The 18,492-nt window shown below is 36.8% G+C and overlaps 1 protein-coding gene across 2 annotated transcripts in view; it reads left to right on the top strand.

Annotated features, from left to right (window-relative positions):
• Nucleotides 1-18,492, top strand: part of ST18 (ST18 C2H2C-type zinc finger transcription factor) — a 147,686-nt gene that overhangs the window by 122,802 nt on the left and 6,392 nt on the right. Inside the window, exons 13-20 of one of the 2 annotated variants that reach the window (XR_015743197.1) lie at nucleotides 5,292-5,404; nucleotides 7,861-7,923; nucleotides 8,264-8,332; nucleotides 10,847-10,909; nucleotides 10,991-11,071; nucleotides 11,667-11,888; nucleotides 12,482-12,593; nucleotides 13,480-13,583. Coding sequence is in view for 1 of the 2 variants with exons in the window: in XM_026699138.2 (XP_026554923.2) it covers nucleotides 5,292-5,404; nucleotides 7,861-7,923; nucleotides 8,264-8,332; nucleotides 10,847-10,909; nucleotides 10,991-11,071; nucleotides 11,667-11,888; nucleotides 12,505-12,593; nucleotides 13,480-13,583 (804 nt within the window). In the remaining variant the exon portion in view is untranslated. Of the gene's footprint in view, nucleotides 1-5,291; nucleotides 5,405-7,860; nucleotides 7,924-8,263; nucleotides 8,333-10,846; nucleotides 10,910-10,990; nucleotides 11,072-11,666; nucleotides 11,889-12,481; nucleotides 12,594-13,479; nucleotides 13,584-18,492 lie in introns of those variants that run through there. The other variant, XM_026699138.2, reaches the window with a different exon arrangement.

Genomic DNA, 18,492 nt, shown 5'->3' with positions numbered 1-18,492 from the left:
CTCATATAAATAAGACAAATATTTACATAAAGGGAATCATCATTTGAAACAGATACTGTACTAAATTATAATTTAAAACCTGATGATTTCCTTGATTTTTGTTATGCCCTTTTCATTTATATGTTTATTGACTGTTGATGGTACATTTCTTGTTTGTTTTCTCCCTTCCCCCAACTTTTTGCTCATGTTTTCTGTACGAATATTGTTGCCAAAATTAAGCAAAGTAGAATATTATTTAGACCTGCTCTTATGATGAATAATCAGCATCAGATTCTTATAATGCGAGTTGAATGACACTTAGATAAATTAACAGGAATCAGCACTGTTTATTCAGATTTATCTTTGTGTACAACATAAGAACAACGCATGTATAATGACTTCCAGGTGGAGACCATATTAATTATATGAAAATTAGTGCAGAAAGTGGGAGATTTATTTCCATGTCATTGCAATCTTGCATTGCAAAGAAAGATTGCAGTTGTGTAGGAAGAGCCATCACCCCAATCTCTGGCTTTCTGCAGTTAAACAGCTGCTTTAAAGCTTTACAATAAAGCATTCTGTGTTTTACTTCAATAAAACACATAAAAACAGAATGGTACAATTTGAAGTACCAATAGAAGAGAATATTTGTAGCTCAGGGTTGAACTGTGGGGTCTTTGGGACTTTCTGAGCTCGGTGGTTTTCTTGCAGACATTTTATTACCAAATTAGGTAACATCATCTGTGCTAAAGAAATGTCTGCAAGAAAACCACCAAACTCAAAGAGCACCAAGGACCCCACAATTTGATGTCCTAGGACCTCAAGTGGCCCTTCTAGCCTTAGGAAAGAAAACAAAATTAAATTGTGTCTCTACCATACCCTTTCTAGTTCTGACTAAGATGAAAGACTAGAGACCAAGCTTTTTCTTTAAGACTTCTCTGGGAAAATACAAGTGTTACATAAGAATGTTCTTCATGATATTAGCCAGCAGAATAACATCTCAAGGAGGACCAGGCAGATGCAGGTGTCTAGGAGCAAAAGAGATGTGAAAGAAGGAAGCTCAGTGGAAATAGTGAGTTCAAAAAAATCAAGAAAGGCTTATGTCTCTGAGCTGACCAATCAGTCTGAAGATATGGACATGAACTCCAACTTTCTGAGATATTTCTTCCTTCTGAATCTCACTAGAACAATGGATTTTATAGCCATTATTAATAAATAAAAGAAAGTTAGTGTACTATTGTATGTGGATCAAAAAAGTGTGCTATCTTCCTGAATCCAAGATATAATGGAACAATGGCAAAGTTTTATAAAATCAACTATTGAAGTAATATATATGACTTCCTCTAAAAATATAGCAGTTTTAGGTCATTGTAAAAATGTGTTTGAATGAAACATTATTCTTACCATGTCTTAAACAACATGATGAAAATTAATACCTTTCCAGGAAAAATACAATAGATCCAATTTATTTTAATGAAATGTGGCATAATCTAGGAACTATTTAATTTTTATATATGAAAATTCCTTGAGAAGGGAAACGGGGACCTCCAATTCTTTGTTCTTTGTTCTATTTAGTTTTTAATATTTGTGTATTCAATTAATTCATTGACAAAGATTTGTAAAGGTTAATTGTGGTATCTTTTACTTTTATAATTTTGGTAATCACTTCTAATAATTTAAGTGTCTCTGAAGCTGAAAATATTGCAGGCCCAAACCAAGGTGTCACTAGAAGTTATAATTGTAAATATTGCCTGTGGGCATATGAAAATGAATTAAGTAATTGGTTAAAAATAAAAATCCCATTAACCATTCAAACATTTCACATAACAATTTTAAACAATATCTATTAGCTCATAATGTCAATTTTGCATGAACAAAAGATCAAAATGCAATTTTCTATTAATATTATATCATGATATTCAAGCTGATTTGTTAGTGGAATGATTTATATCTAATCTGTTACACTTTGAGTCACAAACAGTCCAAGTAAATTAACTTAATATGTGTGAATATTTCAAAAGATTGAAAGAAGGAGAGTTTATACTGAATAAAGCCATTCAATTTTGGTAATAGTAAAAATATATAATATTATAATTTAAGGTATAGAAAATATCCACTACCTCCCATCTTCAAATGAAAATTTCATTTTTAAAGCTATCTTTGGAACTGAGGGGGAAGAATATTATATTCAGAATATACTGAGTTTTTGAAAATGATTTAAAGAATAAATCTATACATTGATGGTCAAGGGGTCAAAATGGAAAGCAAAATCCTGGAACTGAGCAACTGACTAAAATGAAGATAGCATCCAGACTCCTAGTTCATAGCCTACATCAGGGATGTCAAACTCAAGGCCCAGGGGCTGGATCCAGCCTGCTAGGTGCTTAGATTTGGCCCATGGGGCCGCCCCAGAAACAGCAAAGGACTGGCCTGCAGTGCTTCTGTCAGTAAAAATGGAGCTTGGGAGGGTCATGTGCAGAGGGTTGCAGGAGGTCAGAGCAGTTGAAAATGAAGCTCGAGATACTTTGTTCATGTCATGCAAACTGACTCAAGCATATTGTGAATGATCAATGGAAAAAGGAGAAGAGACCACCCTAATATCTTTGGCTGGACACTATAAAGGATACCAGGATGACCATGGTGGATCTGAAATGGTGCAAGACAGAGTGGTATGGAAAGTACTGATCCATAGAGTGGTCAAGGGTTGGACATGACTGAAAGCTGACATCAGCAAACATTGTGTCAATATTTAAAAAGTGGAGAAAGAAGGCTTTGGGAGACTACAGACCAGTTAGTTTTATATCTATACTGGGCAAGTTGTTAGAACATACTATCAAACTTTGCCTCTGTGGACAAGTAGAAAAAAAGAGTGCCATTAACAAGACCCAGCATCAGTTTCAGAAGAACAAGTTCTATTCAGGTACACCTTTATCTTCTTATGACAGAAAACAATAGTTTGATAGATGAATTAGATAGATGTAGTAAATTGATCTCAGTAAAGTAATCCTTTGATATAGACTCTCTTTATCTTATGGACAAGATGAACTTATCTGACTTAGAGAGTTCTGCAGTCTAAACAACCAAATGCAAAGAGCATACATTAAACAATTCTCCATCATCATGGAAATAAATATTGTGGTTCTATCACTAGCTAGGTACCATTGAGCTTCTTTGTACGTATCCTTACAAGATGGGATAGGAAAGGTGCTTATCAAATCCGTGGTTGATACCAGGCTTGGAGGCAGGCTAATTCCTTAGATGGAACCACAGTCCAAATTATCTTCTCTTTCACCAGTTTGGAGGATGGTCTCCAGCACAAGTCTAAAAAGTCCAGGAGACTAAACCTCCAGTCCCAGTGACTGATCCAGATTGAATCCTGCAACATTACCTGGGGACACATTCATTTGCCTTCACTCATCTAATAGAGATGTTTATACTGTCATTTATAATATAAAGATAAAAGTATGGTAGCATACATGAACCAAAATAATTCTCCAAATAGGCCTTGGGAATACAGGAAGGAAGAGACAAAATATTTATCTTTTTATCTGAATAATTTGGTATCTGATCTATGTCTAAAATGTATTAGATCCAAATAATATTGGCTATAAATGAAAAAAAATCTTAGGTCAAAAACAGCATACTATAGTATAAAGGTACTATATTAGATGCAGCAAGTAATCATTATTATATCTAGTTTAATATATATACATACATACACACATACACACCAGTGGTGGGATTCATTTTTTTTTATACTATCGGTTCTGTGGGTGTGGCTTGGTGGGAGTGGCAAGGGAAGGAAACTGTAAAATCTTCAGTCAGAGGTGGTATTTGCCGGTTCTCCAAACTACTCAACTTTTCTGCTACTGGTTCTCCAGAAATGGAGAACCACCTCTCATACCACCTCTGACACACACACACACACACACACACACACACACACACACACACACACACAAATAGAACTGTCAACTTAAAGGTCATTTCTAGAAGTTTTTTTTTTCCTAACAAAGAAATAGTCTGTCCAAATGTCCTCCTCAAAAATAAATAAATAAATAATAAAATTCTGAATTAGAAAAAGCTGATATTCTTTTTAAAAGGAAGCAAAAAAAAAAAAAAAAAAACCTGAGAAATAACTGGAGCTTTTTAGTTTAGTTCAACTGTCAGTTTTCCAAAGATTTCAGGGCTTAAAATGTTAAAAGTGCCAGATGCTATTATCTGTTATTTGTGTTGTCATTATGTTCTGGTCTTTGCAAAAATCAATATAAATGTCCATCTGTACATTAATGGAATTTCATTTGATTTTTCCCCCCTCCTCCTGAATGGATAGGAATATGGAGGCTGGCAAGGATCCTAAGAAGTATATAATTCAGCTTCCCAAATAACGCTCACACATACAGGCAGCCTAAGAGATCACTTAGAAACAGAATAGGGAGAGGTTAATTAAAAGAAAAACAAACAAACAACTCATACTTGTGGAAGACTTTTAGTTTACTTTATACTAGCTTTCTGGACCTTACCACTGTCTGTCTAATATACCAGATTGTACAAGCATACAGAAAAGGTCACATTAATAAACTTATTTCCAATAGCTATCTCTTGTATTTGAGTAGATACAACAAACTCTGAGTACAGACTTTGATCTAAGATGACAGATAATGTAAGGTGACCATGACATTATTATTTGGTGTTGAATTACTCCAGCATGGTGAACGTGTTGATTATTTTTTCTTCCCAGACAATATGGTTAGATTCATATGACTTGTTAAGCCATAGTTTGAGGAACAAATCATAGTAGCATGCAAATACGACATAGAAATTGAATGACCCTGGCTGCAATCAGACATCTTGTTAAACCAAACCCAAATAAACCACATCATGGTTTATCACAAACCAAGAATCAGCTTATAAAATCAGACATTCCTTTATTTTGACTAACTTCTGTTGGTAAAGTAAGTAGAAAACAGATAATAAAGCAAATGGAAAAGCGTAATACTGGGTTTATATTTATGAACAATTTGTGCAATTTTCCCGTAACCTAACAAATGATCTGTTCCAATGAGTACATATGAATACAAATTAAAAAGTAAAATTTCCATGAATTTTCCCACGACATTTAAAGATTTTTGTGAAATAGCACTAAACTAAAAATATGTTTCTTTTCAACAGTTTCTATTTACCACGAGTTAGCTAAGTAGATTAGGTAACAGAAACTGTGCATTCCACGAGTTGTGGGTGGAATCAGGTTGGGGGAAAATGAATTAAAAGATAGCAGTTTTTCAAAGTAACAGTCTCTTTTATTATTTCAGAAAGATCTTGCAATTTGTCCTGAAAGCCTGGAGGAAAAAAAATCCTCAGATGTCTCGGAACCCAGTCCAAAACCCAAGGTCCATTCAAGAGATCTCAAAAAGGAACTGATCACGTGAGTAGACAGACAGACAGACAGGCAGACAGACAGACAGACATTGCATCAATTATGACTTAGTTTTCCTGTATGAAGAAAACATTAATAAAATTTATTGGATAAAAATATTTTTTATTCAGTGATCCAAGAACTCCACTTATAGGATGTTAATTCTCAGGATCCCCAATGGTTTTACACAATAAACATAGAATACTGTGTAATTAAACTCTGCTATAATAACTTACATGCCTTTTAAACCTTGCATTAGATTTTAAAGCACATGGAAATAGTTGTTTTGCTTGCTAATGTGCATCCAAAATATGCTTAGCTCTGCAATTTAACTGAAATATGTTTAAATACAAGTATGTAAAAGGTCTAAAAGTAACACTCGGGGCAAGGAACTTTTACCAAATATTTGCAAACAGAATTGGTAATGCAAATGGCTCCATCATGAGGAAATACCAAGAATGACAACAGTATTTATAAAGAGAAATTCTGCCTGAAGCTCAATTACAATACAAATATAAATATGGATTATATAGTTTAGAATATTAATGACCTCTTCAATTATTATATTATACCAAGGCAAATTGTACTCTGCAGAATGAACTAGATTATCAAATGTGTCATACTGCTACTTAAAAGAAACTATACATTGTCTATTTTTGAAATACTATTAAACAGCTACAATGGGGTGATTCACTGATAGTTTAAGGATATTACCGAAAGTTGTAATCAGTTGTTTATTAGAAAATAAAATAGAAAAAAATATTAGAAAGTTCAACTCATTCGTGGACAACTGCCAGAATAATTAAATGGTTTACTTACTTTATGAGAAAACAACACATTTTCATCTCTACAATCTTCAAGCTATATACCTTTGCAGGTTTATTTTCCCTCTGTAAAAAAATACAGATGCATCCCAGTGAAAATATTTATACTATTACAATTCATGTTTATTATATTAAAGCCGTATTTTCCCATACAATCTAGTCTTTCCCTCCTCTTCTTGGGACCTCACTTCAGCTGCTCTTGTTATACTAATTATTAATCATTATAATGTCACTAGCTACCATTAAGTAAGGCAGCTAGAAAGGAAGATAATCACGAGAAGGTATTTTACAGAATTAAACTAAATGCATCTCCAATTAAAACACCATTAAAATAAACAATAATATTATCTGATTTCTCAGCGAGTCTATATTTTCACTCTTACATGCTTTTCCATCATACAGACATAGACTTCTATGTTTGTTTTTCTCTTTCTCCATCCCTTCCTTTCATATATGTGGAACTTTTGGCTTTTTACAACAGGTAATAGCAGCATCGGCTATACCAGTAGTAAACTTCATTTATTTTTCTTTTAAAGGATTTAGAAGCTTGCCCCAGACTCAACTATATATTTTGCCATGTGAATTTCCTTTCTGCATAATTCATTGCATCTAGCCACATCCTATAGGGTATTTGGGCTGCTACAAAAATAGGGACAACCATTACATGGAAAGCAACAAGATACAGAAAGGTCTAACTCTAGTGGTCAGCCAGATTATTGTGGTTTAGGTAGAGGAGACCTACTGGAAAAGTGGAATAGACAAATAAGGGTAATAAAAAGTAAGTTAGCCAGAAGGTAGAAGTGAACCAAGGGGCGGGGTGGAATGGACTTCTAAAGTTCCAGGTGTCACTGGATGTCACTGTTTCCAATATAAGGAGCAGAAGTTTAATTTTTTTTTTCAAATCAGGATTTGAACTAAGGTTCAGATCCTGACAAAGAGGAATTAAACCAGGTTCCTGATCGGCATATATAGAAAATTTCTCTCTCCATCTCCCTTCCTCCCAGAAATATTGGAAATATGAGCTTGCTTAGCCATACAAACAGTCTTCACAAAAGTTCTTTGCAAGGATAGAGAAAAGAGAGATAGCTTCTTCATTACTAACATAAACAGAAAGCATAGTGGCTTGAATGGAATGCATCTCCACAAAGCCCAGAGGCGGGAACATCCTCTAGAAAAGTGTTTCTCAACCTTAGCAACTTTAAGATGTCTGGACTTCAATTCCCAGAATTCTGCAGCTATTTGCTTGAAGAATGCTGAGTGTTGAAGTCCAGATACCTCAAAGTCGATAAGGTTGAGAAACACTCTTCTAGAAGACTTTGTGCAGTTGCTTCAAGGATTTTCCCAAATTATCCATGCATGTCAACGAATATATAGCCACTTCATATTGTTGGCACCATGGGTTTTACTTGTACACAGGCACATAGGTACCTCCCAAAACAATTGTGCCAGGCCTATTGGAGGACAGACTATTGCAATACATCAAATCTTTTGCACAGCCCAACGATCATGGAAAACAGCAGAACATGGTTCTCCAGCAGAACAAAGATATTTCCCCTTATGCTTTTTTTTTCTTAAATAGACCCATTTGTTTTCTCTCCCTTTCCCAATTAATTTGTACCTGACTGGTTCATTTTTTCTTAGATGTCCAACTCCAGGATGCGATGGCAGTGGTCATGTAACAGGAAATTATGCATCTCACCGCAGGTAAAAAAAATGAAATGTGAGATCATTTGACAAACTATAAAGATACAAGATTGCAATTGGAAGTTCATAATATGTATTTACCAAGACCAACATGGGCCCAAGTTAAAATAATTTTAATCTGTAAGATCCTAAATAGATTTGGTAATTCACAAGATCTCCTTCACCTGCATGTACTTAATGAAACTTATGCTACCAAAAAAAAAAAAATTCTTAAGCCTTAGATTCGTTGAGGCTTACTTTGGTTAAGCTTTTAATTTATTTTTAAAAAGAAAAAAACAGTAATCTTTTTTATTATTTTATTACAGTATCCTTAAAATTCTCTTGCATTTAATTTTCTTAGTGTTTCTGGATGTCCTTTGGCTGACAAGACGTTAAAATCCTTAATGGCGGCCAATTCTCAAGAGCTTAAGTATGTATTTGTTCCAAAGAAAGGGGAGGTATTGACTGATATGTTTCTTTACAAAGTTTTCTTTTCTCAAAATCCATTATTTAATAAGAGCAGTAAGTAAGGTTATTTGTAGTCTCTTTTTTCAAACACCATAAATCACTTTTACCAGGGATATTTTCTTTCTTCAGCTTAATTAAGCCATTCCAATCTCATGTAATTAAAATTGCATGATGGAAAGTCCAGATGGATGTGCTCATGGGTAGGAAAGGATTCAATTAGATAAATATTGGGGTAAAACCCTTGTCCTCTAGTCTATCTCCTGAAGGACTACAATGACACCAGTGGTGATAATGTTGGAGGCTTTTTCCAGCCCCATTTTTCAGATGAGTTTCTAAACATGAAACATTAAAATGATCCAGACCCATCAGTTTAATTGTATGGAGGATAGGCTGACTTTCTTTCAGTTCTAAAAATAAATAGCTTAGAGTTTAACAAATTAAGGGTCCAAATGAAATATTCAAGTTGCTGGTTATTATATATAGTTAGGTAGTCTAAGCTACCTAACTTCTTCACTTTCTGCCCATCTGATACAATATTGCAAAGTGGTATGCTTTGGGTCATCTCAATTAAATGGTATCCGCTTTCAATACCTAGGGAATTCATAAATTAGATGCGGCTATGAGTCAATAAAGCAAGGAAAAGTAACTCTATAAGGATCATTAACAATAGTTGAACATTATATTAGGATCAATAATAATAGCTGAATCTTAACTTTAAAAGAAACCAATGGTAAACCTCACTGACAGAGAATAATAAGAGGATGAAGAGGAGGGACAAACTTAACCATTGACATTTGAATGTTTTATACTCACCTGGTCACCTGCTGCTTTTAGAGTAGCTTTGAGTTGAAGAATAAGACTTTTGTCCAAGGTCAAGTTTAAAGTGCATGATGGAAGTGCATAACTATGCCTGTTGCAGAATGAGGAATAAGCTCTTCTGAAAATGAATGGCTGAAAATTCTGTTCTAGTGGACAGAACTGACCCTAGACAGTTTCAAAGACTGGCTCCTGAGTTGATCTGTTCAGTGCATTTGGTCCAGAAGAATATGTTAAGAACCTCTTCTCAAAGGAGATCAAAGGAGAGAGACATAGCAAGCTGCTGTATAAGTTACTTCTCTTTCCTTTGGAACACCTGACTTCGGAGGCCCAGACAATGTTCTTACAGTTTTCTATAGGCCAGTCAAACCTGAGTTCTTTTACTTGGCATTTCATGTTTGAAGAGTGCAGACATTACTATGGGCCAGGCTATGGATACCACAATTTTTGGATGGTAGAGTAATGTGTTTACGTTTTATCAATACTTTTATATGACTGTACAGATAGTGAAGCTGGAAGCATAAAAATATATAATTAAAAAAATTAATACATGTACTATAGATACAGATGCATACATATTCTACCTTCAGATTTTTTAGTCAAAACAACTGATTGCCCAGCTAAGATATATGTCAGAAGTTACTTGTGGGCTTTAGTTTACTTTAGTTTACAACAACCATTGAAGCTTCCTAATAAATTACTAACAGAACAATTCATAAGAAAAGTTGCAGCTTGATTAAAAGAAAGCACTGAACCACTATTCATACAGTAACAGTGTAAGAACTAGAATCAAGCACCAAATCCAAAGAAGAAAGGGTCTACCACACTAGACACAATCCAAGGTGCAGGCTGTGAAGAGAGGCCTCAGATACAGTGGAAACCATAGTGGCAGGTGTAAGATACAGGTACGGACAGTGGCACAACCAAGCAGCTGGCATTGTTTACAGGAATATCTGCACTGTGTATGTGTTGGACTGTCCCCAGTTCAGATGGGATATTCAACAGAAAGTCATAGAGAATAACAGAACTAAGATCTTGTGGGGTTTTCAGATCCAGATACTGGCCAATCAATCAGACAACATGATGGTAGACAAGCAGAAGACAGAGTTGGTGATAGATTTAATGGTGCCAAATGACAGCAACATCAGGAAAAGGGAATATGAGAAGCTGGAGAAGTATCAGACCAGAAGTGTAAACTGGAGAGGATGTTGAAAGTAAAGGGCGAATGGTCCCTGTGGTGATAGGAGCATTTCAGGGCTGCCAAACTGAAACAATGGTTCCAAGAGATTTCAGGAAGAAGATCAAAGCTATCTGTCCAGATGCATGAAGTGCTAGGAACGGCTAAGATACTGTGCAGAATCTTCAAACTCCCAGGCCTCTGGCAGAGTCCTCAAGATTGAGAAAGACACATATCACTCATAGGGATGAGAAGGACTTTTTAAAAATACATATAAAAGGTTTTTTTCACTATTTTTTTTTCAAATAATACAAACTTTAAGTTAAAGATAAAAGATAAGATATTAAAGCACTTTCTGTATTTCCACCATGAAGTGGCAAAACTGCAAAGAAAGTCCTAATGAAACTTTTGCTAAAGTTCTCAATTTAATAAGGTAGGAGTCATTTAAATATTTCTTTTTTTTCTCTGTATTTTCTTTGATAGGTGCCCCACCCCTGGATGTGATGGCTCTGGTCATGTGACGGGAAATTATGCCTCTCACAGAAGGTACAGACCCTTTACTTATTCAAAAGTAAACGATTAGGAAGTCAGGAAGAGAAATAAACTGCTTTGCATACTTTTCTTTAGTTTGTCTGGCTGTCCTCGGGCCAGGAAAAGTGGTTTAAAAGTGACTCCTACAAAGGAAGAGAAAGAAGATCCCGAACTTAAGTAAGTAGACTTCCAAAGGTTTGTGGTAAATCACAAAACACACGGCAGTTGATCTCATTAACATATGCATGCTTATATAATAACAAATTGAAATAAAGTTACAAAAGCTAGTTTTATGGGTTCAGTGAACACCACTGTTCCTGATATTGCAAAAAAGGTGTAACGCAGGAAAGTTTCTAAGCCCTGAATACAATCTCTTCTACCATGAGTTTATGATTAGCAATTATCCATGCAGATACATATGCTGATAAGTTTAATAATTGTCAAGTCTTTATGATGAAATATAATTGGGTATTTTAAATCTTTTAAAGTGGCTCTGGTAGACTAACCTTGGCTTGTCCATTAAATGCAATGAGTGGGTTAACACAAAAGTTAAGTTCACAAAAAATGCCAAGATATAATGTGGGTTAACACAGGACACTCATTTCAAAGCAACCCACATTATAGCTCTGGTCACTTATGTCATTTGTGAGATCAAATATGCTAAGAGCTTTCCATTAAGTCCTGCATGTGCATATTATTTTGCTAATTTGAATGTATTTTCCTTCTAAAGAGAGATCTTTGGACAAATATCAGTTTTGCTGTGCTCCTACAGATGCCCAGTGCTAGGTTGTGATGGCCAAGGTCATGTATCAGGTAAATACACTTCCCATCGCACAGCTTCAGGTTGTCCCATGGCTGCCAAGAGACAGAAGGAAAGTCCTCTCAATGGATCTTCACTACCCTGGAAGTTGAACAAGCAAGAGCTGCCACACTGCCCTTTGCCAGGCTGCAATGGGCTGGGTCACGTTAATAATGTTTTTGTCACCCACAGAAGGTATCCCTTTGTTTTTATTCCCCTTCCCCCCCCTTCTCTCAGCAAATATCTATAAATCAATGGAGTTTTGCTCATTTGACAATCCTATTCAACTGATTTTCTAAGCTTTTTAAATAGCTCATCTTTCAGGGATGATCGAGGCTAGAATCTTTAATGAATACTTATGCATACTATATAACAATACATTATTCCTAGGATCAAATCACTGAACTAATATTTTATAGACCTTTGAAGAATGGGCATCATAAGCTGTTCATAATTTGTTCTGTTGAGTTTCTAATGTGACTTCAAGGTCATAGATTTCCTAGCATGAATGTAGCTGGTTTGGCTGTAAGTAAAACAGTAGTGCAAAAATATCAGATTTGGTGCTTTGAAGCAAGTACTATCAAGGTACAGCCATAATAGAACTGAACACTGAGTTGAAAGAGAATACAGTTGTAGCATGTCATTGGAAATCATATACAACAAATGATATTGTAGTAACAGTATTATAAGGGTGGAGCATAATGGACAGCACAGTAAAACAGATTTATACTGACAAGATGTTGGAAGCTGAGTTGTGGCAATCAAAATATGTTTCAACTTTCATATAGGTCCCCTTTCCTACTCTTTTTAGTTTGTCTGGATGTCCCCTGAATGCACAAGCCTTAAAAAAAGGCAAAATATCTGAAGAACTAATGGCTGTTAAATTGAAAGCAAACGGAGGTAAGGAAATTAGATTGCAGAAATATAGTATCAAGTGTATCTGTGTGATACACTTTGCTCTCTGTCTTCCATCAATAGATATTGACTATAGGTAATATGTAATCCTTTTGATTAGCCACTATGGATTCCCTTTTCAAAGCTATTAAAGTTTATGATCAGGCATATGCATAGTTGTACTTGCATTAATTATAAATTTACATTTACCATGTTATCACTTTACTGATATCCAAGGGGAAGATCAGCAGTTCCTACTTCTATATAATTCAACACATATAGCTTATTTTTTGCACCTGTTTCATATAACGTAGCTGAAATTGATAAATAAAAATAGCTGAAATTGATGCATAGATTACATACCAAAATTGTGTTTTCTTTAATCAGGGATGTCAAACTGGCGGCCACGGGCCGGATGTGTCATGTGCAGGCCACGCCCATGCCAGCTACATGAAGGGAGAAAACGTCATATGTCACATGAAAGTGATGTGACCCTCGAGTTCTGACAGCTGTGCTTTAGATCCTCAACCATAGGCACCTAACAATAGGCACTTCACTTCCTCAACAATAGGCACCTAAATCAGTAGTAATCCGCTACACACAGGTCATACAGACCATGTTAGCTCCTAATAAATCCTTTGAAGTTTTTGAAGCTTGGCTTGAAGCTCATGATTTAATTAGGGCCACTGCCGGAATCCTGACAGCAGGAAGATGAGAAAAATATGATTCTGATAAGTGTAGAATAAAATTACTAATATGTAGTTTTGATTCGTGTTAAATGGGTGGGTATCTAACAAATTTAAGCCTCAATTTCACAGTGTTTCTAAAGACAGATGTGGATATTTTCAGGATGAAATTTTATACTTGATTTGAACTAGTAAATCTTGTGCAGGTTTAGAAAATGAAGAGGAAATCAGACACTTGGATGAAGAAATTAAAGAACTAAATGAATCCAACCTTAAAATTGAAGCTGACATGATGAAGCTCCAGACACAGGTAAGGACATAACTACTTCAATGAGATACAGCAATAATAAATATTTTTCCCCAGTGACCCCTTTTAGTGTTTAAAAGGATCTGGTCTCCTGCTCTTCAGAAAGTTAGCTTGGTTTGGGAGGGAAATGAAGGCCATTGCTAAGGAAGAATACTGGTGACCAGTCAGAGCAGACATTCTCTATGTGCAGCCCATCCTCAGAAGAACAGGAAAAGGGGCCATAGTGACAGATGGTAACAGCATGAACAACACATGAACACTTCCCTGTGTGCTATTTGCCAGTTGGCACATGCTCTGCCTCTTCCTGGTTGGACCACACTAAGGCCTTGGCTGCCACTGAGCACTACCAGCTGAGTTTTAAAATGCTGACTATCCTGACATGGCAAGTGGTTCATATTGCTTGAGGCTGAGTCTAGGAATGCTTGTTTGCCAGATCTATCGGAAAGAAAGGAAGGAGAAAAGTGAAATATTTTAAAGTGATGTGTTATGAAAGAGCATGTGAAGAGAAGGAAAGGACTGGAAAAAAAGGAATTAAAAGAGCTAATATGTCATTGTACATGTTCCTCACTATGGATAGTAATTCAGACAAAGATTATAGTATAGAATATAGATGATCTCAAAGAGCCATCCCTGGTGGGATGATGTTCTGAGACAGTTTGGGATTTCATAGTCATCATGACAACTGTGGGTCTGTGCCAAGTTATTATAGTCCAATGCTTAGGAGGCCACATATGAGACCTGGTTTATACTTTGGAGCAATTGAGGCATGATCTGGTGGTGGTAGATATAAGAGGTACTCCATTGTCATTGACAGATCACTTTTCAGTGACCATGGAATTGAATGGTTTTACTGATCACTACAAGGAGATAAATCTAATTAGATCAGTCCATCCCAGCATAGAATAGATTCTACTGGCTGCCAAATAGCATTTGGAGAGTTACCCAGCAGTCTTTAGGATGGTTTTGTTAGGATTCCAGTTGTCTTCTGAAGTATAGATTGTAGAAAGGATTATATGCAATCTTTTCAGTCACAATACAGGTCTGGGCAGAGGTTAGAAATTAGAGTGTTCATTATTGATGATTGTTGAGGTTTAGATAACTGAGAACATGATCGTCTTAGTCCTTATGCATCTTTCAGAAGTCTTGAATACTATTAGTCAAACTATCCTTCTGGATCATCTGTGAGTCTTAGAAGTCAGGGGTTCATTTTGTGCTAGTTTATTTGTTTCCTATGGTTTGACATGGGTTGGGGCAAAACATAGTTTGATCCCTTCAACACTGTAGTACAGGATGCCACAGAGATTAGCTTTCTTTCCTATCTTATTTAACATTTACATGAAGCCTCTGGAAGAGATCTACCAGTTTGGGGTTGGTATCATTAATATATGGTGGAATCTAAATCCAGGGTCTGGAGACTGTAGTAGTGGCTTCTGAACAGAGGTAGTATTCAACCGGTTTGCACCTATTCGGGCGAACTGGTAGCGGTTATTTGGTGTGGGTTGCTGAACCAGTGGTGACCCCTGGCTGGCCATGCCCCCAACCTGGTCGCCTGGTCACTCACTTGCGATTGGTCTCCTACCTTTCCATTCACCACGTCCTCTTTCTTCCCGTGGGAAAGGAAGAAAGGCACAGATGCTGCAAGTATTGCTTTCCCCGTGTAAGTAAAGTGCCTGGAGTGAGAAAGAGTGTGGTCTGACAGAGGGGGTGGGGGTGAATCGAGCCTTGGAGCACTTTTGCAATGTAAAAGAAATGCATTTTGGAAGCAGGTCCTTTAAAAACTTCTCCAAGGATTCCCCATGGACACTGCAAGTATCGCTTTCCTCTTGTGAGTTAAAGTGCTGGAGTGAAAAGGAATGCGGTCTGACAGAGGAGGTGGGGGAATCCACTCCAGCCTTGGAGAAATTTAAAGGAGCTGCTTCCAAAATGCTTGTCTGTTAAGTGCTGTGTGTGTGTGTGTGTGTGTGTGTGTGTATGTATGGGAGAGAGGGGAGGGAGGGAGGGAGGGAAGGAGGAAAGAAGGAAGGAAGGAAGGAAGGAAGGAAGGAAGGAAGGAAGGAAGGAAGGAAGGGAAAAAAAATAGGAAGAGAGAGAGAGATAAAACTCTGTGCTATTATTTTTAATTGTTCCATTATTTATCGTGTGTTAATATATTACACTGTCCCTAGACCTAGAGTGATTTTTCTGCCTTTCTTTTGCCCGGGGCTACCACATATTTTTCAGGGTTTACATGCATTCAATGTCAATAGTCCAGAGCATAAAATACACATGTGTTTAACAAGAGTTGAAAGAGACCTTGGAGGTCTTCTAGTCCAACTCCCAGCTCAGGCAAGAAAACTGAGGATGCCAAAGTCTGAGTAGAAATCCTGGGAAAGATGTCAAAATAATACTTAGAAGGGACCTTGGGGTGAACCCTATACCATTTCAGAGAAATGGCTGTCCAGTCTTTTCTTAAAAACTTCCAGTTATTGAGCACCCAGAACTTCTGGAGACAGGCAGTTCCACTGGTTAATTGATCTCACTGTCAGGAAGTTTTTAGGTTGCTTCTCTCTGTTCAGTTTCTATCCATTGCTTCTTGTTTGCATTCTGCTTCTTTGGAAAATACATTGTCCCCCTTTCTTTTTGGCAGCCCCTTAAAAGCCTGTTGCCTCTCAGACTCTTGAGTAAAGCATGTGAGCCATTTCCTCCTTTCAGTGGTCCATGAAAGTACATCTATAGTATGCAGATAATAAAGTCAAAAGAGGTGAACAACATTTTTACAGAACTATAGATAGGTTGAGGCTGGGTAACAAGGAATGGCTGGGAGGGGAGGGGCCAGGTGAGGCACTCCTTGATGTGAGCGACATTGAGTTGGCCACGCCCACCCAGTCACATGACCACCAAGCCATGCCCACCCAGTCACATGTCCACTAAGCCACACCCACCCAGTCACATGACCACCAAGCCATGCCCACCAAATAAGCCACGCCCACAGAACCGGTAGTAAAAAAAATTGAATTCCACCACTGCTTCTGAAGCTGACTGATTCCAGAATAAAACCAACTTTAGGCTGTGAAAAGAATTGGATTCCCCTAGAAAAAGCTAGTGAGCAATTTCAGAATCCTGTACTCTCATCTCCTAGTAGAACAGAAGTTAGAAGCTGTGACCAGTAAGTCCTTTGCCCACCTCTGACTGGGGTGTCAGTTGTTGCCAATCTTAGAGCAGAAGACTGTGGCTAATGTCATATCCGCATCATGGTAGGATGCAACTAGACAGTCTGTGACCTGTTGGGTCATTCTTTCATAGATACCCCATTCCTTATCAGATACCCCATTCCTTATCAATACCTTCAACACTGGCAGAACTTCTTTGGTACTGGAAAAGTGCTTTAAAAATTCAGAGCGATGTCCAGAGTTGCCTTGAAAATGTAGCAATGAACTGTAGCACAGCAATCAAACATCAGAGGTTGCCTACAAGAAATATTTTGTCTCATTTTGTTTGATGTCATAAAATGCTTTAGAATAAAAACTGTACATCATAAAATGTTTTATAAAATTTGCCAAATTTCAATTCCACTGGTTTTTTTGACGCATTCTGTAAGTTAGCCTATTTGAGGCGGAAAAGTTCTGCTCCATGGTAAACCGTTTTGCCCTATTAAAGGATATAGGCATGAGAATTTAAATGGTATATAGATATGTAACGAGCAGTTAACAACCATCAAGAAATTGCAATCAGTGCACAATGCAGCATGCTGTCATTATAAGACTAGTACCATAGGACCTGCATAGGTTTATTTCTGGCTTAAAGACAAATGTTGTTTGTAACCTTTAAAATCCTATCTGGCTTGCGCCTGATTATCTGCAGACCACTAATTCTAAATGGAACCTGCTTGCTGAGTGCCCCTGAAATATGGTGAGAATGAATTTGTAGGCAACTTGCAGGGGCTCTTCTCTTATGAAATGCCTTCTTTTCTTCCTGAGCACAGAAGAGTTATCAGATGTTTCCACTGTAACAAATAGTTATCATGTTCACAAGGAGTGACTAAATCTCTAACTTTGGAATGCTAACTACACACCACATATTACCTAAATATAGATTTGTTTGTAGTGTATAATGTGCACTGTGCAGTCCTATAATTGCACTCATAAATCTGGCACTGTAGCAGCATGCAAACAGTGGTGAGAATTGCAAAGTGATCAGAAGGAAACTCATGGAAAGTGTGCAGCTTGTTGTGATGACCAGTGGAGCCTGAACAAAATGTGCCCTCTAATCTAGGATTATTTATTCTGATATATCATTCAGTCAAGATGGTATTTTTGTTAGCCTTTCTTGTCAAGAGGGTTCTTCTTTTTTTTTTTCTATTCTGTTTCTTTTATTTTTAGCCTTTTACATTCAGAAGTGTTATAATCTCAGTTATCACAGCATTGCCTTATCTAGCTCTAGTGTGAATACCAAGGTTGTTATTATTGTAGGGAGTCAGCAGGGATGCTGCAAAGGAAAAAAAAAATCAGCAATGTAAACAGCAGTTTGTTTGCTTCTTTTTTTGTATGCCCAACAGCAAAATTCCTTTTTTTAACCAGGCAGTTTTGAGCAACCACTAAGCTTTCTCCTATTTTGTCAAATTGGGGCCTTTCATCCACCTGTGAACTCCCACAAAACAAGCAAGGAAACAAATACTTGTTTTTTTCATCAGAAAGGTTTTCTGCTACCGTTTAAAGTGGAGACAAGCAACTTTCCACAAGTTGGAGCTGGGTGGAAGCGTGGGAAGGGGAAATGGAAGCAGGAACCAAACCAATTCAATTACTTTACACTTTTTCAAAAAGAATGTGTTGTTATAATTAGCCATTTTTCTGATGAATATTGTTAACACAATTTTGTGAGCCTCAAGGTTGCATTTCCTCTGCTTGGTCTTTCTGAGATTGTTCTTATACATAGT

The sequence above is a fragment of the Pseudonaja textilis genome, chromosome 3 (assembly GCF_049901715.1).
Source record: "Pseudonaja textilis isolate UNSWEBS1 chromosome 3, rPseTex1.2, whole genome shotgun sequence".
NCBI lineage: Eukaryota > Metazoa > Chordata > Lepidosauria > Squamata > Elapidae > Pseudonaja > Pseudonaja textilis.
This window is presented reverse-complemented; position numbering and strand designations above follow the sequence as displayed.